This window comes from Pygocentrus nattereri, chromosome 26 (assembly GCF_015220715.1).
Source record: "Pygocentrus nattereri isolate fPygNat1 chromosome 26, fPygNat1.pri, whole genome shotgun sequence".
NCBI classification, from domain to species: Eukaryota; Metazoa; Chordata; class Actinopteri; order Characiformes; family Serrasalmidae; genus Pygocentrus; species Pygocentrus nattereri.
In genome coordinates, this window is record NC_051236.1 from 556,805 (window position 1) to 581,665 (window position 24,861).

At 42.1% G+C, this 24,861-nt stretch overlaps 1 protein-coding gene across 2 annotated transcripts; it reads right to left on the reverse strand.

The window, feature by feature from the left end:
• Window positions 1-1,051: 1,051 nt before the first annotated feature.
• On the reverse strand, window positions 1,052-24,861 carry LOC108413661 (RNA-binding protein 10). 2 transcript variants are annotated; one of them, XM_017686285.2, is made up of 23 exons: window positions 24,815-24,861; window positions 21,246-21,353; window positions 18,467-20,039; window positions 18,149-18,238; window positions 17,986-18,055; window positions 16,740-16,813; window positions 12,255-12,326; window positions 11,489-11,807; window positions 9,685-9,842; window positions 9,429-9,529; window positions 9,257-9,320; window positions 9,064-9,136; window positions 8,892-8,956; window positions 8,653-8,761; window positions 6,885-6,982; window positions 4,881-5,171; window positions 4,608-4,754; window positions 4,434-4,502; window positions 4,002-4,238; window positions 3,766-3,840; window positions 3,152-3,228; window positions 2,904-2,955; window positions 1,052-2,063 (listed from the first exon to the last, which is right to left on the reverse strand). In XM_017686285.2, the coding sequence occupies exons 2-23, from the start codon at window positions 21,290-21,292 to the stop codon at window positions 1,971-1,973; spliced, it is 3,954 nt and encodes a 1,317-aa protein (XP_017541774.1). In that variant the 5' UTR covers window positions 21,293-21,353; window positions 24,815-24,861; the 3' UTR covers window positions 1,052-1,970. The 2 variants fall into 2 exon arrangements, with proteins under 2 accessions (XP_017541774.1, XP_017541773.1); XM_017686284.2 differs by having other exon boundaries at window positions 9,064-9,139.

Below are 24,861 nucleotides of genomic sequence, written 5' to 3' on the forward strand. Positions count from 1 at the left end.
CTTTACAGGATTTCAGAAAAGACAGTGATGTGTGTTATGTGTTGCAACCATTTCAGAACAAGCCATCCTAGGTTGTAACACACTAATATTAGAGTGAATACAGATTATATTAGTACAGTAAGTGCTTATTTAACCATTTTCAAGCTTCCCCTTGAGGAAGTATTAATTGTAGTCATCATCGGATACCTGGCTCAGCATAATCAACTCTAAAATCTGGAACTAGGTCTTTGTTCCTCTAACCACTTTCAAAAGACATCAAGCACTTTATTACCAAAAAACTCCCAGAAATTCTTATTGCTTTGTACTGCATTAATGTTTCTATTGTTCTAATGCTACATTAGTACTACTGCCCAGATCAGTGGGCGGCTCTTCTGCTGCCCTGTTGTGGCTCCACAGCAGAATTAGATCTGCAGGTAAAAATAAAATAATCCTCCTCTACAGTAAAATAAAGCTCTGCTGATCATTCAACACAGTTTAACAGTAAATGGTCATAAACGCTGGAGTTTATGTAGAACTGCTGATGCAGCATTTAACCCTGAAGGTGGTCATGCACACTGGTCACCATGGCAACAGAGTTAATCTTGCAAACAGACGAAACGGCAAAGAAAAAGATTTAAGATGAACGTTGACAATTTGGAGATCAATGGACTTCGTATTTATGAGCATTCAGCTGGTTTCCAGCGTTTAATCTGTAGTGTGAAACCGTCAAAACAGTAAAAAGACACAAAACTCAAGTCGCTTTTCATTCGCCGGCTTCTTATTGGAATTCTCCCATTCCTCCTTAAATGGTGCAGCAGTTACATTCAGTTAAGGTGGGGCGGGAAAATTCAGAACAAGAATGAGAACCTGACTTCAGCCTCACAAAAAGTCAAACTCTGAAGAGACACCTTTAATGAAACTGCTCTAGTTTGCAAAAAGGTGTTCCTGCCAGAGATGCGAGAAAAGCTATAGCTGCGCTTAAAGCAGAGCAAAGCAAGTCTGCGTTCCAGTTTATATTTGGCGTCTATACTAGGACATCAGCAGCACATGAGACATTTAAATTAAGATGGTAGAACATCACTCACAACGTGCTTTATTTCTCAGTTGAAAGGACAAAATGCCTCTTCTTAACATTCGGGATGCGACCCCCTGTCCCAGAAACGCCGTCAAACAATTTGCTTAGGAGCCCAGACGTCTGAACAGCACTGTACACAAAAACCCGACTACAGCACTGCATCTTACTGTGCAGAAGCAAAAATTTAAACTATATGAAGAGCACATGTAGTGTGTCTATAAGTGCAGTGCAACAAATCTGTTAATATCCGTCACTGCGGTGTCAAAAGGAGCAGCCCTGCTTCCCAAAAGCTGATAAACTGTTGGTCCCAGTACATTAAAAGCCACCCGAGCTCAAACACACTTGAATTAGGTTAGAGCAGATTGTCCTTTAAGCTCAGCTGCTATTTTGACTTTTTCTTTAGAAAGACCACAAAAATCTCTCGAGTAACAATAGAATTTGAGATGAGCCTCTAAAGAGCAGAACCCTGGCAGTCACACAGAGACAGTTTATTGACTCATGGACTACTACAGCTGTAATAGTTCAGTGAGCTGTAAATACTCACTGATTCATTTTGGCATAAAAAAAACAAAAAAAACAAACAAAAAAAAAAAAAAACAATGCACATGATACAAAGTTGAGATCAAGTAAGGAAAATAAAAGTGTTTAAAAGCCCTGAACAATAGAGCTACAAAAAGGGCCTGTACAGCAGAACTGAGGACTAGGGGCTGCTGGGGGGGGGGGGGGGGGGGGGAATGTGTTCAAAGCAATTACAGGCACACAAACCAAACCACAAGAATGGAGATCAGTCACAAGTGATTCACCAGGAATTGTCTGCTAGCTTACAGAAAAACGTCTGGAAGAAGCTGCCGAAAGAAATGCTTTGATTTTTTGGGTGTGTCCATTTCATTAATTTCTTCCTTGTATGTTATGGCCATCATTCCAGCTCCTTAAAGCGAGCAAACATGGCCTTCCGCACTGCCTGTTTGTATGTGGCATAGTTCCAGACAACTGGTTCTTTCTTCTTCCGCTGTGAAGAGAGAGAGAAAAAGCAAAAGATACAGGTAAGGCATGAGGGAGGTGCATAAACCTACAGTAGTAATAGTTTACAAATGCATCAGGTGGCAACGGCTGCGTTTACACGCAGATTTAATGCATCCAGATTACAGATTAAGACTGAGGTGTTCATCTGCTCACTCCACTCACTGAGAATCTGTTTACATGCACATTACAAGCAATCAGATCCAAAATTATGCGCATATGCAGAGAACCGCTTAGTGTTGATATTACCATGACAACAAGCATCACGTGAGTCCAGTCAGCATAAGACAAGCAGCATAGTGCATCCTGAGTTCAGCTGGCACGCTTGTGTTTTAATCACTTTAAATAACGTCAGACTCAGGAAAACGTCCTTCACACGTCCTTATTAAAGAAGGCCGAGAGGAAGACGTCGTGCTCTGAGACGCATAAGCTGGACGTCCGTCCCACCGCCGTCTTTTAAAGACCAGAGCATGAACTTCGTCTCCTCTGCAGACCAGTTTCTGCTCCGATGTGTTGAACGTCAGAAATATTCGCTATGATGCGACGCACATGCATCAAACTTTCCGATTGGGAATGTAATCAATTACAGACTTTGACAGGGTTATTATTTTTCTATTTAATGGATTATTTATAGAATTATCCACCTCGTTCAATCAGATAGAAATTGTATTACGGATGGCCTCAATCGGACTAGTCTATTCTGACTGAGGTGTTTACATGGACGTATTCTATTCCAAATTGAGCTATTAGTTGGATTATTGTCCCATTAACAGGCTGCATGTAAACTCAGCTAATGATAAATCATTAATGGCCTTGGACAAAGTCTCACCTCTGTGGTCTCCATACCTAAACCTGGCCGCTCACTCGTTTTCTGTGTGTCCCTGAAAGAAAAAGAACAGAGCGATTAGGTCAAACAACAGCAGCTATTTCACACTATTTAATTAATTAATTAATAAATAAATAAATAAAAACATCAAAACAACTTAAAACAACCAAAAGTGACAGACTGTAGCACCTCACGCAGCCAACTCAGGTTTACATCTCCAACGTTTTAACCTGTAAAGTGTTAACACGCACCTGGAAGTGCCGGCCCATGTGTTTGGCTGTTTTCGTCTCTTTGCTTCAGGTGGACTGTTGGCCTCTTTCATACTCAGCTAAAACAGTATAAGCAGTCAGATCACAGCCAAAATCAGCTTTACTGTTTACATTATTACAAGCAAATCTACAGATTCAGGATTGATTCACAAAATATCAGTCTGATTTTTACAGACTGCAGTTCCCCTACTGTAAAATAAACTTTTACTAAATAAAATTTTACTTTGTCATTTTATTTCACTGGAAAATAAATTCACACTTTAAAAGTAGAACATTTTAGCATAGCTGGATTAGAGGAGGGGGGAAGCAAAATCTCAGATGTAGAAATGTGTCACAAACGGATCATGTGTATGAAATAAAAGGCCTCAAACCATCAAAGCTGAACATGTGTAGAGCTTCCCTTCATTCAACAACTACCTGAGTAAACTGCGAACAAAGGTTACCTAACATGTTTTTCATTTTTTAGATTTTAGTTTTAACCCACTAGATGGTGAAGGTCTACAGAAAAATAAAAATCGAGGCATTAAGAGAATTTATAAACACATACTGGTACCCTGAACTGAACTGAATCATGAGGAGCGGAGAGATTCCCTTACCTCTTTCTCCTGGTTTTCTAAGGCTTCAAGTTCTCTCTTTGACCTTTTAATCTTCATGTGGATTTCCATGTTTTGCTACCATTATAAGAGGGAAAGAAGGTGAGAGAAAAAAAAAAAAAAATCAAATAATAAAAAACCACAGCTGTAATATAATAATTAACTACAATGCTCAACTACAATAACTGTTCAAGCATTTCTTTCTTTACATGTGTTGGCTCTATAGGCTGCAGAGGTACCTTATGCAGATCTGAGAGCTGCTGGTGGCGTATTAGCGCGTCTTTGTTGGGGAACTGCCTCCTGCACAACAGACAGGCCATCTTCTTCCAGTCTGTCAGTCTGTCTTCCTTCTCCTCGGGCTGTAGCTGGTTCTTGGCAGGCTGTGGTGCTTCATGCTTCTCGTGCTTCTCCTCTTCCTCATCGTCGCTGCCTGCTGCATAGTCGGCCGCAAGCATACCTAGAGAGCCCATGGGCCGCTGCCAATGCAGGATAAAAAAAATTAAAAATAAGTGAGGTGCTTTGATCTTTGATCTATAAAAAGAATAAACGTGGTACATCAAGTGCAGTAATGTTGCAGTTGCTAAATGTTCCTGCCTTTTTGCAGCCACTGAAAACTGAGGCTGGGGTGCAAATGTAAGGGTGAGGTGCAAGTCTGTGTGCCCAAAACTCACCTTTGAACCTTTCTCGTCTTTCTTTGGTGGTGCTAGGGGCTTTTTGAATAAGTCATCTCCGCCTGTGCCCTGTGGGGGTGAGAAGAAGTAATTAACCACTCTAGCACATAAATGCCACATGAGGCCTACATGTTTTATGTATTTCTTCATTTTAAACAGATGACAGCCCCTGACCTTTCTTTCAAACACAGCGAATGCTGCGTCAGCTGCCTTGGAGCCCCTTTTGTCTTCTGTTCCACTCTTGAGAACAGGAGATGGAGCACGCACAGTTTCCTTCTGCCGATTCTGAATCTTGGCCCAGCGCTCCATGTCTTTCATTATCTATTGTTCAACATCAAAAAACACCACATTTATCATGCTCCGCCGTCCCTGTGACAGTTTGACAATATGAACAAGCAGCACTTTCCTCAATAAACATTTCAGCTGAACTGCAATTTGAAAGCACACCTTGAACGCAGCCAAGCTCCTAGGCTTCTCTTCTTTCTCCTTCTCTTTCTTTTCTGCACGTGGGGCAGCTTCCTCGTCCTCCCTCCGCTCTGGTACTCCATCTGGAGCCACCTTTAACTCCTCCACCACCGGCATGGCTGATACCGGCACAGCCTCAGCAGATATCTCCGCTGGAACGCTACCTTCTGCACTCAGCTCCTGAGCATCTGTGCCGGCCCCTTCCACTGGTATGTATGTCTTTGAGGTGCCGTCCCAGTACAGATACTGCTGAGTCTGAGCATTGTAGAAATACTGCAGACAAAAGGAAGCAGAACGCAAAACCATAAAATTATTACAGCATTGCAGTACATTTGGGTGGGTGATATTTTTTTGCCCCATCACCAGATTTGAAGACATTTTCAAGCTTCATAACGTGTGACGATATTTCTCAGGTTTGCCAAGTTGGAAAACACACTTAGCGCCAGACACCAAAAAAAAGGCTATAAAAAAACTGACTACAATGATTTTCATTCAGTGTCTGACAGTGTGCAGTCACACATGCAGTTATAGAGGACTAATTATGCTTTCTTTAGAATTAAATATAAATGTGTTAGTGGAACATGTCAAAATCAAATTCTTGACCAAAACTGTAGCCAAAAGACGAGGCTGAAACCCAGAAGTAACTGTTTAAATAATAAACATACTAAACATAAACATACCAGGTAACGCAATTAGGGATGCTTCGATATGGGACTTTTGGACTGATGCCAAGATTTTACATGTACATATCTGCCGACGCGTGATATTTTGTGTGTTCACATCTTTTTCATCTTGGGTGTGCAAAGGCCACAAAAACACCAGACGTGCAACGTCCCAACACTCGAAAGCCCCGTTTATATTAGAGGTACACACTGCGTGTCACTCCAGAACTCCGAGCACTGCTCAGTTTCTCAGCGCACCTTACACTCTATAGCAGTGCTCTGCTACTTTAAGTGATACTTTTTTGATCCCACAAACAGGGAAATTCCACCTCCGCATTTAACCCATCCGTGAAGTGAAACACCACATACACACTAGTGAGCACACACACTAGGGGGCAGTGAGCACACTTGCCCGGAGCGGTGGGCAGCCCTATCCACGGCACCCGGGGAGCAGTTGGGGGTTAGGTGTCTTGCTCAAGGACAACTCAGTCATGGACCGTCGGTCCTGGGGATCGGTATGGTGACCTTCCAGTCACAGGGCCAGATCCCTAACCTCCAGCCCACGACTGCCCCTAAACGCCTTCAACATGGCGTGTTCGGTATGCGGTGGCCTCAAGTCGAAACGGTTGTTTATACACTGCGCAATTAAACTGAGAACACTAACAGGACTCATCACATGTCCATGGTAAGGCTAATGGACGTCACATTATAGTCAATGAGCTTGCAAATGTGTGTTGCTACCATGTGGGGTAGCTCTAATAGGGCTATGCCAAAAAAATAATGCTGACTCAGTTTGGTATAAAAAGGGTCCAAATGTTGGAGCATCTGCTGAAAACGAATATTCTCCACAACAGAGAACAGCATTTAAGCTGGTTCGTTGAAATTCTTGATTTCTGAAGGACTTAAAACAACCGACCTCTAAGCATTGGCCCGACGCTGATGTGTTTTACGCATTTATCGGCTGATACTGATATGATTCCAATATCATCGTGCATCCCTAGATAACATCTGTAGTACTGCAGGCTACAGTATCTGTCCAACATCAAACAAGCTTGACAACAGAGAATAGTTGGTCATTCGAGGTGGATTCCATTACTTTTCAATTATATTTTGCACTTTGGTGCCATTTCTGAATTTATGAATGGCTACAGATGGTGTCGGATTTTCTGCCTGTTGTTTTGGTATAACTGTGTATTGAGCTGGGATGCCATGTTTCAAGTGGTATCAAACCTGTAGTGGAGAAGTTCTTGGGCATTGGATCCCAATACAATGAAGATTATTTTACATATATTCATCATGCAATACCTAAAGAAATGTTACATACTCTTGAGTTGGGGTCGTAGTACAGCGTGGTCTGGGGGTCATAGTAGAAGCCTGATGTAGCATCATAGAGGAAGGCAGACAAGTCTGGAGTGTCTGAGCCTGAGGGAAAAATCACAAGGTCATTGCAATAAATTGTGTTCTGCAACACCGGAAACGTGTTTAAATAAAATCCCAAGAAACACGTCGTCTTTTTCTTTTATGGATCATAAACATTACAGTTACTCCATAAATGTTCACAAGCAAACAGGGCTACAAACGACTAATTTGATAGTTGAATAATCGATTCCTGATTATTAAAATCACATTACCAAGTAACTTATGTAGCTATTTAGCTTGAGATTGTTTTCTGCATTTGCTAACAATGACAACGGTATAGATGAATACCACTCAATAATTCACTGTTTTAATGAACTAATACAAAAAAAAATAAACCTCCAATGTATTTTTCCTGTCAAAATGTATAACCATGGATGTGCAAATAAGCAGCTATAAAATATAACTAAATATTTATATAGCTATAAAACTAAATCACTTTCCTTTAATGAAGTAAATTAATTAAAATCAATCTAAATTTAAAAGTTCATTTTAAACGGTGCAGTCTGATCTGTGCTTTGTCGTCTGTCCAAACTCTGCTGCAACTGAATTCTACATGCACAGGTCTTCATGAAAACGGAGTTAAGGCTGCATCTCTCTGTGCTCCACAGGGAGTCTTGCTCTCCTGCGAGAGCAGATAATGCCGCAGCAGAGAAAACGCGCTCTGATGGATCGGATGGGAAAGTGGGGCAAACTTCTCTATGAATGGTTAAATTTGAACGATTCTGTGTAAAGGTTTAATTTCAGCGGTGACCCTTTGTCCAGCTACACTGTGTTCACAGAGATCTACCTCCTTAAACTGTTAGCGAGTGGAGCCAAACGTCTGCGGAGAACAGTAAACTGTAATCGCTCTCCGGCGTTCGCCGCATATAAACACACCGGCAGCCCCGAACGTCAAGACGGCGATGCAGTTTTTAAAACTGGAAACTTTTTCTGGAAAGTGAACAGGGTCGCTGTGAATAAGTTACTTGCTTCTCTGTTCCAGCTCCATTAACGATGCCAGAGAACCCGCATTTGGAAAATAGAAAGTGTTACAGCTCGGCTCAGAAAACGAAGTAGAGCGGCTTTTAATACTTTAACATCAGCCAACTAGATCACTAGCACAGCTATTGCCATGTCCCAAACTACACACTTCTGTACTTCACACTCTACACTAACAAGTACACTTCTAATTCTATATGTGCCCCTTTTACCCACTACTTAGTGAGCTAGTATGCAGTTTGGGACACGGCGGATGAATCTTCTTCACCCAGTGAGCCGCTGTGTTTCCTTTTCAGATACTCCACCATGGAGGATGTGCTCTCACGCCAGCTAAGCTCGGCATTACAAACAGCACAACTACAACCTTGTTGTCTGAGTTTAGATCCCACACTTCTGAGGATTCTGTTCTTGAGGCTGCTGTTGCGCTATTAAGTCTCCAGTGAGCAGTAATATCAAAACGTTCCTAGCGAGCCAGAGAAAGACGTGAAGGTCAACTAGACAAATTAGTTGCCAAATAATCTGGTCGTCGATTTCAGTTAACTAAGCTGAATAATCTTGCACCCCTACAAGCAAATACATTTGTATTTAAGGAGCTTATATTAGCTGAAAACAAGGACATGGACTAAAAGTAGCCCATCATCTTTTAGAACTGGACAGTTCTAGTCAGTTGCGCTTCAAATGGACTGGCCTCTTACCATAGCTGTAGGCATCAGAGCCATCAGCAGAGGCAGCAAGGGCGGGGTCAGGCAAAGGCGCAGCCTGGACTGAGTGCGCCAACGCAGGAGCTTCTGAGTACATCACACCCTGCACAACATCAGAAATCAGCTTATCACTTAAAAGGGTTACAGATGAGCAACACAAAAAATGGCTGATCTATCGTCCTTTTAAAATAGTGAATTAAAAAAAATCGAATTCAACAGTGTAATAAACTCACTGGTGTTAAGCTTGAGCTCTGCATTGCAGCTGAAGCCAAGGAGGAATCTGTTCCAACTGTATGCCCTGGGTCAGCAAGCGGACAAACACAGAAATCAGACTGTTTTGTAAATGCAAAACAAAGTACTTTTTACATAAAAGACTTTCGAATGTGTCACCCGCTGACATCATACCTTGCAAGGCAGGTGAAACACCTATGGGGGTGTGGGAAGGTGGAGGGTAGTACTGCTGTTGCTGCTGCTGCTGCTGCTGAAGTAGAACAAGCATGTGAGGGAAAAAGTTTAATATAAAGCACTGGAATAATGTGACTGAAGATGAAGTTGTTGGGGGTGTTTGTCGACAAGAACAGCCCTTCGGTCAAATTACCTCCATTACATCAGGTGGATAACCCAAAAGAGATGTGTTGGACTTATCAAAGTCCCTCCGGTAGCTGCAAAAATCATTTTCAGGATGTCATTAGGACAGACAGTGAGAAACAAAGCTTTTTTTAACAAATATTAACGGTAGTCAATTAATATCCGGTTATGCTGGGACTCACTTCTGATTCTTTAGAGGCTTGGCCACCTCTGCATATACTCTGACTCCATCAACCGTAATTGGACGGGGTTTGGTTAACAGCTCCACCAATCGTGTCACATGCTAAAAGAAGGGTAAATAAAGAAGGTTACCCCATGCAGGACTGTACTAGAACCACAAGTAAAATATTTACAAATGTAATTGTACTTTACAACAACTGTCTATTACAATAGTCAAAAAAGAGGAAAAACCATCCTGCCCAGCCTAAGACAGCTCACCTCATGGGAGTCCATATCAACAAAGCAGAAGCACTTGGACCCAGGGGCTTTGCCTTTGACAAGACGGACATTGCGTTCATCAAGGTAAGCGAAGGGATCTAACGCCTTGAGGATCGTCTCAACCGTGGTAGTGGGAAGTAAGTTCTTAATTATCATTGCTAACAAGACAAGACAAAGGAAAACATTACTTCAGTGTGAGAAACATACTTTAAACACACAAGAGTAAAGGTCAGAACTAAGTTCACACCTTCCTGAATTAGGCTAAAGAGATGAAAATCAATAATTAAATATAGATCACATACACACTGAAATCACATTCCCCAACACATCCTTCACTTTGAGGTGCCAATCAAAAACAGTTCATTCTTACATTTTCACTCGGGCATTTTCCAGAATCTCTATCCCTTAAAATGCCTTTAAAACTGACCTAAGTAAATTACCTCTGTTCTGAGTGCCTGCCTTATACCGTGCCTCTATCAAAAAATCTGGACTGAAGCACTTAAAACTTCAGGATTAACAGGTGGGGCTAAACCTCTGGAGGCGTCCGTGAACAGGCAGGTACAGAGGGCATGCACTGAGGTCACTTTCCCACCACACCGAATGGCAGACACTCTGCAACAAGGCTGGGTTTATTAGGGGAAACGGCTAAACCAGGAGCAAAACAGGTGATTATCTGCTTAAATGAAAGTCCATGGACATCAACATGTAGCCAGGAACTGGGTTTCCTGACATCTATATGTACCTGACTTTGACGCTGCGGGAAACAAGCAAACCATAAAGGCACACAAAAGCCTTGACGCTTGGTCGTACTTCAAGGTGGGATTTGTTGGTGAAATTAAAGTCGTGACGACAATGTATATTCTAGCTGTATGTGAACAGGTTTGTATAAACATTTTATTACAACTTATTTGGAAAACTGTAGGCTAGGCAGTATCTAACACTACCATTCAGTAACATTATATATTTGTGCAGGTAGAACACGTTCAGAAATGACTGAGCCCCCACTGAAACTCCGGAAAGCTGCAGAGAAGACAGCTTTGACAGCCCACCGTACATGTATGGCAGAACTTGGAGAGAAACGTTCGCATGCAGCAGTGCTGACGCTTGCAGTTATGTCCGGAGTGAGGATGTGCGCCGACAGTGCGCCGTGTACTTCATCGCCATGTCAGTTTCGATCCATTCGCTTCTCTTTTCGTCAGTTGTATTCAATTTGTAAAGACAGCTACTCGTTGAATCTATTTGTACAGTCAATCGCACAATAGCTCTCATTTTAGACATTTTCACACTGATCGCCATCAGGGGGCGTAACCACAGGGACTCCTGCCAACTGTGAGGTCACATGCACATATTCTGCGTGTAAATGTAACTTTACATTTTAAAAAACAAGACCGGTTTGGCAGCAGTTTCTGTATATGGACCATCTTATTTTTATGCCACAACTACAGAGTAAAGTGTGCACTCTGGCCTAAAACTAGCATTTAGTACTTTGATATATTAAATGGTATTCTGTGGCAGAGCTACTTGATTAAATGTGTCCCTCAGTCTTTCTGTGCACCAGTGTATCACTACAACACCCAGCATACATCACACAAATCTGTCCGCCTTACAGCCTGCACCCAAATATCCAACCCAAGTTGCTTGTACAAAAGTTCCTCTTACCTTCAGATTCATCATCAGAAGTGCATTTTTCTAGTCTTTAACCCAGAAACTCTTGCTCTTACAGCTACTACATCACTAGGAGACGTGCATCAACGATTAAACGGGAAACCAGACCTACAAGTACGGCACCAAAGCGTGCACTCACTCTTGCTCTCCTTGAAGACTGGATCTGAGTGTTGGAGGTTGTGACGAGACGCTCTCTGGTTGGCCCATTCTTCAGCCTGCTTCTCCGCCTCCTGCTCCTGAAGTTGCTTGTCCACCTGCTGCTGCCAAGCTTCGGGTGTCAAAGTGGAGCTTCTCTGCCACACACCCTGAGAGAGGGGATCGTTCACAGGATTGCCACAGCTTTCCTCCTTCACATTTGGTGGCTTGAGTGGAACCGGATTTGGCAGCTTGAGTGGAACCGGATTCGGCAGCAGGCCGTCCTGTTTGGGCGGAAGAGCTTCAGGTAGCGGGTCCTTCGGCTGCCACCCAAAAAAGACATTTTTCATTCCAACTGATTTTTGTATTTACAACAAATACATGCGGCAGGCATGGGCCTTCTGATACAGCGGGGTCCAAATGTCTGAGACCAGTAGTGAAAATGCTTTTCATACTTTACTAATTTATAGTAAATTTTTATTACAAATTATAATGACCCAATAAATAAATAAATATTTGAAATATTTACATGGATTTCAGAATTTCTCAGTATTTGAATCCACAAGTTTGTGCAAGAGGGCAAAAAAAAAACCTGACCTTTTTGTGTAAAAGTTTAAATTTGAGTTGCGAGCTAAAAGCAGTGCAGAACCTTAGATCTTTATTTTACATGTTTAAAAACTAAAGGGTGTTTTTTTTCCCCCCACTTTAAAGAATAATTTTAAAATATGGTCTCAGACTTTTTGACGCCACTTACAGAAAGGAGAACTTACCTGTTCCTTGGCATTTCTGTCAGGCTGGATATACTTCAACAGAGCAGTCTTGCTACCAACTTTAACAGAGCCCTGTAAAAAAGGGAAAGACAGTGAGTGTCTAATCTAATGAGCAGAAGGTGATTTCTTCTTACAAATGTTTCTGGACAAAATCTGTCCCAGAATGCATCAGGTTAGGCTCTTTTGAAGCCATGGATAAGAACGCATTACCATAGCGATGTACGTTTATCAGGTGTTGGGCTCCTCCTATAATCACCTCCATTTTAAGTGACAACATGTGATGAGCGAAAAATTCTCTTGTCTGTCTGACAAGGAATAACGAAGCATAAGCCTTATGAAGAACAAACTGGCATCTGTGTAAATCCTTACTGTAAAGATATGGAGCAATTCAGCAAACCCAGTAAGTCTGCAACTGGATTAGGTAGCAGTTGTAAAATATTTGGGTAAGCTTGGGTAACACTGGGTAGAAGTGAGCAAACTGACAATGTGTCATCGTTATCCTGATAAAATGTTTGATCATGATAAACAATATTTTCTCTGAGCATTATTTGTGAAATGTTGTCGGCAAAAACAAAAAAAAAATAAAGAATTGCAGGTCTGCATGTTTCATAAAGAGAAATGGTGCCATTTAATTCGATAAAGTGCGGCACTTTATATGAAGTGTTGGACGCAGAGTTGTACATTCCCTGTTTGAGTGGAGCGACCAGAGATCTGCTCTCTGTGACCAAGTGTGAGTGGTGAGATCAGGGGTGTTACTATACTGGCTTAGCGTGAACTCACCTCTTTCTGTACATCCCAACAAGCTTCAGCAGCGATAAATCACAACCCTCATAACTACAGCGCTATTACAGCGCTCAAAAACTCTTAGTGCATTCCCAAGCAACAAACGTGAAAGAAAGAAGTGGGTTCATTTGAGTTACAGCCCTGATTTAAACAGCATAAACTGAGGAAGCTGTGAGGCATTGGAAAGCGGGAGAACGCCATCTTTCCAGGCTAGCTGTTTTTAGCAGCTGGCTAACTTGAAGCAGCTCTCCGTCATTCGCATAACACGGGCGAATTGATGCTACTGTGGATCAAACAAGACACAAAAGCACTGCTTTCAGTTTAAACACACCTAATAGGAGGACTGTCTGGTGTTGATCTATCGGTTCACCCCTCAAACTCCTACGATAGTACAGAGAAATCCAGGTGTCTGCCATCTGCTGTCTGAGCACTGTGATCAGCTCTGACATGGACGTGGCAGCAGCACGGCGCTGTGGTCCATCACTGACGTGCCGAGCCAGTTAACGTTTGCTGCTCGTACTAAGTTGACGTTGTTGAGAGGCTGAACAGTTTAGCACCGTTTCTGGCCGAGCAGCTCAAGGACAGCTAAAAATAATCCTTCCTTTCTTAAATTATGCTGGTAAAAAAAAAAAAAAAGCTCACCGGAAGCTTTTTCCCCCACTGTCCCACGACAGATTTGTGAAACGTTCCAATGTTTGTTGAGTGTTTATCGTGTTCTGACCATAAAAGATAATTAACAGCGATTAATCACCCTTTAATCAAAATTAGCCTTGAAACTTGATAGAAGAAATGATTTGACATTTATCGCGATATGTATCGATATCAAACGATATGAATTTTATCGTGATATTTTCTGCCGTATTGCCCAGCTCTAGTGCATCTTAATATACATATATCAAAATATATGTATCATGCAAACGCCTTCGCCATATTTCCCAACCCCCCACAAAGCCGTATTTACAAAGGAAATGAAATCTCTCTTCAAAATGCACATAAAGGCATTCAAGACAACTACAACTATCCATAAAAACAACAAAAAAACTTAAATTATGCAATTTCAAGCAGTTCAGGCTAGTAATTACATATCCAATCCAATTTTTCTAATACATTTCTCACTTCTGTCCAATGTCTAGTTTGCTAATAAATGCATCAGCATGCATCAGACAAAATGAGAGGGTCGTGGGGGGGGGGCGAAACCACAGTATGCATCATATTCCAAGGGATAATGAATCGTGTGAAGCATACATTTCCTTCAGGAAAGAGTCATCCTATGCAGCCAGGAAAGGTAATGTTTTGTTTAAATGTATGAACACAGCCCAGTGGCTGACAGTAAGCAAGCAGACAGACAAGACATTATGAAGTGCTGGTCTAATTTTTCCTATCACAAACATTCTTCCACAACACTGCGGTATTATTTACTTAAGGCAGCACTCACTTTCCCCTGAAGGATAAGGACAGGGAAGACAAATGATAGCCTGAATTTATTTCTTCAGAGCACCTTTGGAAAATATGTCCCTCCATTAAATCAAACAGCACAAATAGCTCAGAAGGAGAGATGCGCATGGAGCATGCCACGGGGCTACCATGCGATTGTTAAAGTTACTCAACCAAAACTTGCTTCATTAGCCGTAAGTGATCCTAAATGAACAGTTTAGTTGGCAAGCTGTGCTTCCCACCTCACCTGTAGCTTTTCACGTCTTGCATAAGACAGTAACCCCAGTTATAACAATTCCTGGCTTACAGAAGAGCGCATGTTCTAACTGTTGTCAACAAGGCATATAAAGGCACTGTAACATCTAGAGGGTGATTAAACAGATTTCTGAACCTCTCCCTCTTTTGGCTAGAAAAGTGAACCTCAACTCTTGGATGTGGGTTCAGAAACCCCATTTCCAGAGCGCCCAAATACGTCCACCTCTTCTTTGCAGCTAGAGTACACTTCTGTTCCACACGGTCACAGTGAACCCTAAAATATGTCCAGCACCATCTCCCCACTACAGTGCAAACAATGAAAAGTGACTGAAACAGACGGAAAGTTAACTTGCGTTATCATCTTTGACATCGTACCGAGCGTTTCAAAAGGACACGTACTGGTAATCAAACGCATGACTGATTCTCAAGAAATACTCACAAGCAGAATCAAGGCATCTCAAAGGGTAAAAATACCTATTACACAATTTACGCTCCACCAGACAGTTGAAAATGTGGCCCCACTGGACAGTGTCATTACCCACCCACCAAATAATCCCCTGCCACTCAATTTCTTGAGATGGCAATATGTAGCCTTGACCAAGATGCATGATAGAAAAGCCAACATAAAAGGAAGGGGGATCTCGGTGTAAGGATGTAGGGAATGCTAGGTGTGTCTACACATCAACTTTGCTTTCTTTCATCTTGAGTACTGTTGCTGTTATGTTACTCCACTAGTTGGAGGGGGGGAAAAAAAAATAAAAAATTATTGCAGTTATGGAAATTTAAGAACACAACTCCAAGAACAGATGACAAAAGACAAGCAAGCAGAGAATAAATCAGCATCAATTCAGCATCCGTATCAGAATCTTTCAACCACCTAATTTTCCACCTCCATGTGTTCCCAATCCAGCCTCTACAACAAACGAATGCCCTGAAAACTCAACTGCCAAAAGTTTAAGACTCATGCTTTGCAGAATTTAAGATTCAACTTCAAATCCAAGTTGTGTCATTAACATTATAAACCATCGAAGCTCCATTTGAAACTTTTAAGACATGCTGAAATTCAACCATGAAGTCGGACACGGCAGGCAAGGAAGGACAGAAATCCATGTGGTCACAAAAGCAGTGACTGAATTCCCAACTCAAAAGAGGAAAACAGTCTCTTGTGAGACTGTGATGGTGGTTGGGGGTCAAGAAGAAACCACTAATGAAAGCGGTGTTAAACAGAACACTTCGTAGCATCACAGTGCAGGTGAAATGAAAAGCGAGTTTGGGGGAAGTGGCAGAAATGGTCTGCTAAACCACCAGAGCACTGGTCATTAAAGTGATGAAATCTTTTGAAGCCAACAAGAAGCTATGAAGAGGTGTGAAGGATGACTGGTGCCACAGCACCTTAAAGAAAGATACATCACTGCAAGCATAAACCTTTAAGCGATGATCCCAGGTTATCCAAAGCAAGAGACATAAATGGTCCATTATTAGCTTGACTACCTTCATTTTACCATGATTAAAATAAAATGAAAGGAAGACTGGAATCTCTGAAAGGTAACCCCCCAGCCAAGTCCAGAAAATCTGGTGTATACCCACAAAAATATCCAAAGCCACAAAGTGAACACATCTGGCAAACGCTACCAACAGCTGAGAAATTAATAAAATGGGGGAAAAATAAATTATGAAAAATTAGTTTGAACTAAATTGAACACATTCTCCTGGTTGGTCTTTCATTGAACTTTTTTGTCTTGCTTCCATGTTTTTAAGCTCCTAATAAATCTAAATTAACTGAAGAACTGGTGTCTTGCTTTTAGACTGCAAATGACGGTGTATTTATGACAACCTTTGGAGAGAATGAAGGAGCTCCTAATAACAAACATTAACTCCAACATAGCGAAATATGACTTTTTCCCCTTCCCATCCCAATTGCTGTTAACCACCCATCCCACCCTTGGCCCTGCCCCAGCCCAAGCCTTCTTCCTTTGAAGACACAGCCACTGTAGACGGACAAGGATGGGCCACCTGGTTGGACTCCATGAAGTGGACAGCATCCTCGAGGTTTAAAAACTCCACATAGGCCGTATCGTAGCTGTAACCTGGGGACAGCATTTGAAATACAAATGGGTTTGCGTTAGTTAATGCCAGTCAATAGGAGAACCGTAAAAAAAAAGAAAATAAAAAGAAAAAGAAAAGGAAAAACAACCGATTCACGGGAGACAACAGCGACTTGTTACATTATGTACTTTTGTTGGTGTTCATCAGAAATGCATGAATGTTTTGCCTTTCAACCAAACAAAAAACATTTCAAGCTACATTTTCATTTCAGTGCGTTATGTCTTGTGTCTGAGGGGAGTCAGAGCAACGATAGCAGCTCTGTACAGCCTGTGGGAATATGCACTTGGTGTACAATATCTGAGTTAACTGATAATTCACATGATCAGCATCCAAAACTGGATATAAAATGCTGTATGGTTTGCTGTTTAAAACCACAAAACTAACCGAACCTCATTGCAAAATAAGATGCGGTTTATTTGCAACTATCTATCCCAACAGAGACTCCTTTGACTCAAGCAAGCCTTGAAAGGCTCTTTGCAAAAATTTAGCAGAGTCAGAGATTTTGGGTATTCTTAATTATATATTTAAAAAAAATGTATGAAGTACGTATGAAGTATGAAACCACATTTTATTGTTTAAGACCATTTAGAAGTGTGACCCCCCCCCAACAAAGATGTGAAAGCAGTCCATCTTGGCATTGGGTCCCGTTTTGTCTTTGGTCAGGAAAAACCTCAATGGAATGAGGAACGACTATAAAATAAGAAGAAATGGGAAATTGCCTAATTTGATGGCTCACAGTTCAGAGCTCAACCAAAAAGAGCCCCTACGTGACAACCTTAGGAGAAGCTTCATGTGGGTGCTTCATCAATAACAAAAAGATCTATTAATGGGAACCATGTTAGGACATTCCCAGCAATGTATTGGACGATCTGCTTAACCCACAAGCCCGTTTAAGATAGAAGATGCTCACGGTGAAGTGCACAAGTTCCAGCGCAAGAACATAAAGGATAATGAAACCACTTTTTTTTTAAACAAGAAACCCTTTACAGTGTTCGGAAATTCAGTCAGCATTCTTTTAAACAGTGTGTATGTTTCTAAGGAGCAGAAAACACAGTCAAAAGGAAGAACCAGAACGAGCGTAGGATTCGAGTAGCGAAAAAGCGAAATGTTGCGAATGTTGTAGAGGTTTCTAATTTCTAAAGATAAATCTCACCTGGAACAACATCCTTTATCTTCATGCCTTGCATTGGCACTCCATCACGAACTGCAAAGGCATCCAGTATCTACGCAAAAACGTTACATGTCACATCCTATAGAACTGTCATCTACTTACCTATTTCAAAGGCACAAGAGACTCATTTCGGAATCAAACCTACCTGCTGCATTGTAGCAGTTTTGGGAATTCCAGAGATGGCAATAGTATTTGAAACCTTATCCTGACCGCAAGTACTCCTGTAATCCTGATCCTTTGTTATAGAAGTCACAGAAGTGTTTAAAATCACATGGAATTTCAAGCTAAAATTTACACTTCATACTGTACAAAATGCCTACAAAAAGACCGGCTACAAACCAAGAACACAGAAAAATCAGACTAAAAATCAAATTAAGGACAGTGAATGCATTACTCTACAAGGGCATGACTAGTTTTAGCCTTCAATTTAAAGACAAGACATATGTGAGATTAATTCTCGTACCTGGGAAACAGAGTCATTCGGTTTTTCAGGTGGAGCCAGTTTAGATTCTTTCAAGTTCTTCTCAGGCCCTTGAAGATCCCCAAGGATACAGTCAAATTTGCGGCCTGAACTGGTCCTGTAATCTATGTCTCGATAGTCCTGGTCTTGTCTTTCCCCTCTGTTACTCTGAGGTTCCCTGGGCCCTGGCATCAGATTCCCTTTCCTTGGCCCCTGATCAAGAGGCATATCCTTAGATCCCTTAAAGGTTCCTTGATCACCTGAGAAGCGACTCTCTTGGTTTGACAGACTTTTTTCTGGAAAGAATGGACGCCTGCCACTTGATGGTACAGTGTTGTCAGACTTCTCATCTGTATTCCTAGGCCAACGTTTACTATCACCATCTCTACCCGGGGTATTTACTGTGGGATCCAGTGGCAAGAGTGGTGGTTTCTGAATAGGGTGAGGGGGTTCTCTCCCTGGGAAATCAGCAGGAACATTCTTCTCCCAGTTTTGGCCACTTGGACCCTCCCGTTCTGATCGAGAGAAACCTAAGGAGCCACTATCTTTGCCTGGAAACTCAATTGATGGTCGCTCCCTTTCTTTGAACTGGGAAGGTTCTCCTAAATCAGCTTCTTTGCTGTGTCCAGGCATGAATCGCTCTTTCATTTCTCTGGGAAAAGGTGAACTTCTATTAATCGCTGGTGAAAATGAGTCTCTCTCCCGGATGGCTTGCTTGCGCCATTCTTCTGAAAGTGATCTGCCCTCATCTCTAAATCCTCCTGGGTTCTCAACTGGCTCAGGAAACTCCCTGTCCCTTAAGGTTGGTTCACCTACTCTAACCATGGCTTTCTCTGGACCTCTGCGATCTAGAGGCATATCCGATCTTCCTCTAGCATCCATGGGAACACCATCATTGTCCCGAAACCTCTGGGGAGATCGTTCCCGAAAGTCACCTGGGGATCCCATACGATTCCTAAAATCCATATCGGATTCAAACCTTCCTCTAGGATTCAATGGCGGGGCAAAACCTCGTCTCTCAAAATCCATCACCGGCCTTTCCTGTGTAGGCATATCCATACTAAATCCGTCAATGTCGCTCATACTCATCTGTGGCCTCTCTCGTTCTCTTAAATTGTCGTTTCTCTCCATGTCCCTTCTCCTAATATCCATTGGTGACATGTTGAAACCTGGCATGTCCATTCTAAATCGGTCCCTCTCTCTCATGTCCATGAACTGATCTTCACGCCCCCTCATATTCCTAACTGGCATGTCTCTGCCTCCCATATCCATAGGAGGCCTACCCTGCCCCATGAAACCTGGAGCATTCTGCTGGTTATTTCGGCCTTCCATCTCAAAATGTCTTCTGAAATTCATATCAGTTTCATCTCCAGGCCTGAAGAAGTCACGGGGAGGGTCTCTTCCTCTATCAAAATGGCCCATGTTTCGCCCCATCATATCTGGTGGACAGTCAAACCTCCTCATGTCCATAGGTGTCCGGTCCTGAGGCCCTGCACCCATATTCATTCCATCCCGTCCTCTGAAGCCAGGCATTGGCCCTCCTCTTCCATCAAACATCTCCCCTCGATGGTCTCCACTGTAATGACACCACCTGTTTACCACTAATCACCGGTTTCAATGACAATCTATAAAAATCTAATTAACAAAAGGCACAAAACTTAAGCTTGTGCTCAGCTAAACAGCTCCAGCCACGTTATAGGGCAAGCATTTCCAGCTTAACTACACTTTAAGTTAGACAATTTGGCAAAAAAGAAATTTCTTCATGGTGTCAAGTTGTTTTTTTGTCTGAAGCCAAAGGCACCGAAAATGGGTGCAGTGGGCGAGTCTCCCCACACGCAAGGCTGAAAATTAACGCTGTGCTGCAAGACACTGTGGCAGGTCCCGTGGAAGTACAGACAACTAGTATGAATCACAGTGGATGCTCCTTGTTTGTCTACTTACAGATAAATATCTTAAAGAAAATGATAAAATAATATTTTCTCTTTTTTTGTGAACTAAACATGACATTGCATTAAATAACCAGCTGCCTTTTACTTTTGGGTGTAGCACTTAATTTGATTTATAATATTAAAATAGGATTTCTTTTTATATTTATTTTAGATTAAATATTTTTTAATATTTTAAATTAATTTAAGATTCAAGTCTAGCCCATTAAAGAAAAAATAACATTGGATGACAGAAAGCAGTGGAAATATATTAGAGGTTTTCTATGTGTTCATTTAACCAAAACAGGGTGATAAGCTAAACAAATGCACAAAAACAATTTTAAAAGTCTGCAATTGGCCAGTTTGGCAGTAACTTAACCATAATCAGCCATAAAAAATGAGGCCAGAAAACTTGCAATTACATCATTTCCCCCAAATCAATTTGCCCTGGTTAGGACTATAAAAGTACTGCACAACCTTGTGCACCAAAGAGATTCGGTGAGACTAAGTAATAGAAGCCATACAGACTGTAAATGTGGATGGGGTGGCACCTTTTCCAACAACACTAGCTAAAGGTAAACAACACGAGTTAAAACAGGAAAGGTGTCTCCTCATGTCTGTATATACTAGTCTGACACATCACGGTACCATCCTCCCTGTCTCACACAGAGAATCCATTTGGCCTCACATCAGTTCCAGCTGTCAGTAAATATGAAATAGAACCACATATATTAGAATATTAGGCAATTGACACGTAAATTAACTTATGAAAGAGCCCACTAACATGTACGGTGCATAGGGTACTCAAGAACTATGAATTAGCGGGAATAAACATCCTGTTGGATGACTGATCTTACCGAAAAGGCATTCCTCCTCGCGGGCCAGATCTTGAACCATTCCACATGATGGTCCAACGTCTCTGGAGAACACACCTTTAGCTCACACAAGCCTTGTTTGTAAGTAACCTGCAAACATGAGTATTATTATTACAATTATGACATCTACAATGGATTCAAAGGTCATGAAAACATCTTGCGTACTGTGCTGTATGGGAGAGAGTGGCCATAAACTCTGGTACCAGTGACGCTTCTCAGCTTTGCATTACTTAAAAAGGCCATTTTAACAGCTTCCTAGCCAATCACATTTTGGTATTTCCTCTGCTCTTGGCGCGTTTTTACTATTGGACCATTTCAGCATCTCAAGCGGAGTCACTTTCTTTTCTGTGCATGTCAAACAAACTCAGACCCCTCTAAACAGTCCCAAAAACAGACAGTTCAAGGTGGTTTCTGTACAGTTTGCAGTTCACTTTGTTCACCTCCCTTACCAAATTGAAATCACTGTAATATAGAGTGGCTTACTGCTCTTAGAAAATGGCAATAAAAATACACAACATAATCTCAAACTCCTCGGGACCACCGGTGGGTCCAAAACACACTTGGTCATGTTCTTCATAACGTTCATATTCCATAAGCTCCATTCAGAAGCTGGGCGTCGTATGAGGCTGTAGCTCTTCTCTCCAGTCTAATAGACGGTGATGTCATTTTAAACCCTTATAATAAAAGAAGCTGAACTCAGTTTGTTTTTCTACTGAAAGTCGACCCGTTTTTCCCCAAATCTGGGCTCTAAACTATAAACAGACGGCGTCTCTTCAGTGATCTGCTCTGGAAACATCACTTTTAGAAAATAACACAGAGCGGCGCAGATTTTTGGCTTTGGGCAGTAAACTGTGAGCATATAGTGATGTGTGTGTGATCACACGGTCATTTGATAGGAATTTGAGGGGAAAAAAAAAAGTCAATTTACATTTATTTCATGTAGTTACTGAAGAATTTGCCTTAAGATTTGGTCACAGAAAGTCAAACGGATAAACACCCCGGAGAACAAGAGTATAAATACATTGTCAATAAAACCCATTTAAATCTCATGAACAGGTAATCGTTTATTATGACTATCTATTGTATTGTCCAGGTCCTTTGAGTCTCTGCCCAAAGCCAACCACTCACTTTAAATCACAATGTCACTAAAATTGGTTCTAGTAACAAAAACAATCACTCCTAATGATCCTAATCACTCCACACAAAATCATTTTGGACTGATTTGTCCTTAGCCGGGGTCGGCGAGTGCAAAACATCACTAGCAGCGGTGACTACTGAAACCTCTGTATTGTAAACAACTGTCTAGACAGTCCCACAGAAGTTTAGACCCGTTTCCCCGTCACTCTTAAAACACACCCTGCACCAAAAAGTTCCTCCTGATTTCCCACAGCGTTAGATTGACAGTAGTGCTTTGTTGACAGTGACCGTGAAAATGCACAGGAAAAGAGGGTTTTAAATACACTTTAATTTTGGAAACGCTGAAGCGCAACGATGAGGAAATTGACAATTGCAAATAGACAACTGTTATTCCACTTTTAATACGAAGGTCTTGCCGTTTAGAAAATGAAACGTCAAAGGACTCCGCTTTTCCATATCATATTTTTCCAGTTGTTATACACAGAAATGCGTATACACATACATAATTGTAAACACTAAAATTATCATTTTCAAATCTGCATTTGAACCAAATCTGCTGCCAGCAAGAGCACAGCCCTTTACGAAGTTCACTTGCACTGTGAACACAAAAAAAGCACCGAGGACATTCAGAGCGGGTTCCCATTCAGGTTAATTCTACCAGAACCGAGATCGATTAGTTTAAAACAAACCGCCAGAGCAGGGAAAACACCAAAACCTACAAGAAAAGGGAACTCGTAGTAACAGCTTTCACAATAAGACACTTAATACTGTTTCTATATAATAAATTTAGAAACACTTAGAAAAGTCACAAAAGAACAGCTGTGTGTGTGTGTTTGTGTGTGTGTATACACAAGGACTGAATGTGGATGGCACTCTTTGCTCAATTAAAGACAAGACATTAAGTTTATCATATATTAATGTGGCCAGGTTACTGAAATACTCTAGATTACATTTTCTTGTACAAGATAACTGGTTTCATCAGTCTGAAGCAACTCTGCAAGAATATCCTGCAGAATGGATTAACCGTTACTCTACAGAGAAGGCACAAAAAAAACAAGTTGACTAGACATGCAACCCTTTATGCATGAAATGAAACAAAAACAAAGCAGATATATAATTAGAGCTGGGCGATGCAGCAGAACGTGCAGCATCATGATGCTTCAAGAAACTTTCACGATACACAACACGACGATATTTACTTTTCCTGACAAGGTGGACCAGACAGACAAAAGAACCAACAGTGTAACACTTAAACACTATCGGACAAACATCGACCGTTCTCACTAAACGTTTCACACACTGCACTACAACAAATCCAACTCGGCCAAAATCAGAATACGCAAAAATATCCCGTTCTCATGACGCAACACGCAGCCGATCACTGTTCCAGAGGTTCTGACGAGAACCAAAATAATCTGGGCCATAATCTGACGTCATTTATCATGATAAAGATAAATAGTCAAATTGACCAATCCCAGGTAAGCGACGCACAGTGACGACCACCCCATGCACGTCGGAGGTTAGTACTATAGACAGTGAGGTTAACTGATTAAGTGATACTTCTTGAAACACCACACACACACACACACACACACACACACACTAAGGGGCAGTGCGCACACTTGCCCGGAGCGGTGGGCAGCCCAATCCGCAGCGCCCGGGGAGCAGTTGGGGGTTAGGGGTCTTGCTCAAGGACACCTCAGTCGATAAAAAGTAAGACTTAAGATGCAGCGTCGCTCCAGAGCCTGGAATTATAACACGAGTGCCTCTGTTTAGAAGACTTGTCGAAAAGCTCGGCGTCCCAGACAACCTGTCCAGACAAAGGAATACAGAGCCATCTAACTCACCTCGACCAGCTGATACGCGCCCTTCTTTTCTGTAAGGAATTTCGCCTTAAACGTCTTTACTCGACGCTCTGGTCTAAGATCAGTCTGGAAGGCAGGTACTCCGCGCTAACGCAGCCCGCGAGCCCCCGAGCCCGCGAGCCCGCCAGCGCCAACTCCGCCACCCGGCTAACGGCCGCTAGCAGCCTGACGCTGAGGTAAATTATCGCCTAATTAGCGTCCAGAGCCTCACCAACCCACCCAAACAGCCCGCCAACAGATTCCGCGACGCGGTTCGACGGTAAACGATGTTAAATAAACGCTATAAACGATAAATAAACGCTACAAACGAGGAGCTGAATCAGAACCGGCCACTCCAGTCAGACGAGCCGCCTAGCTGCCGTCGGCTAACGGCAGCCAGTCCGTCTCCACCAAACATCGGCACAAAACCTCTGAAAGCCGACTCTCCCAGAGAAACGGCAGACCGAATCTAACCGCTACGCCCTCCATCAGTATTAAACAACGGGGTAAACGACCATTTCCACGTCTTAACGCCCCAAACGCGGCGCTTTTACCGGCCAAGCCGCTCACCTCGGATCCCTTTAGCTGGACAACGGCTAACGGAAGTAACACGAAGC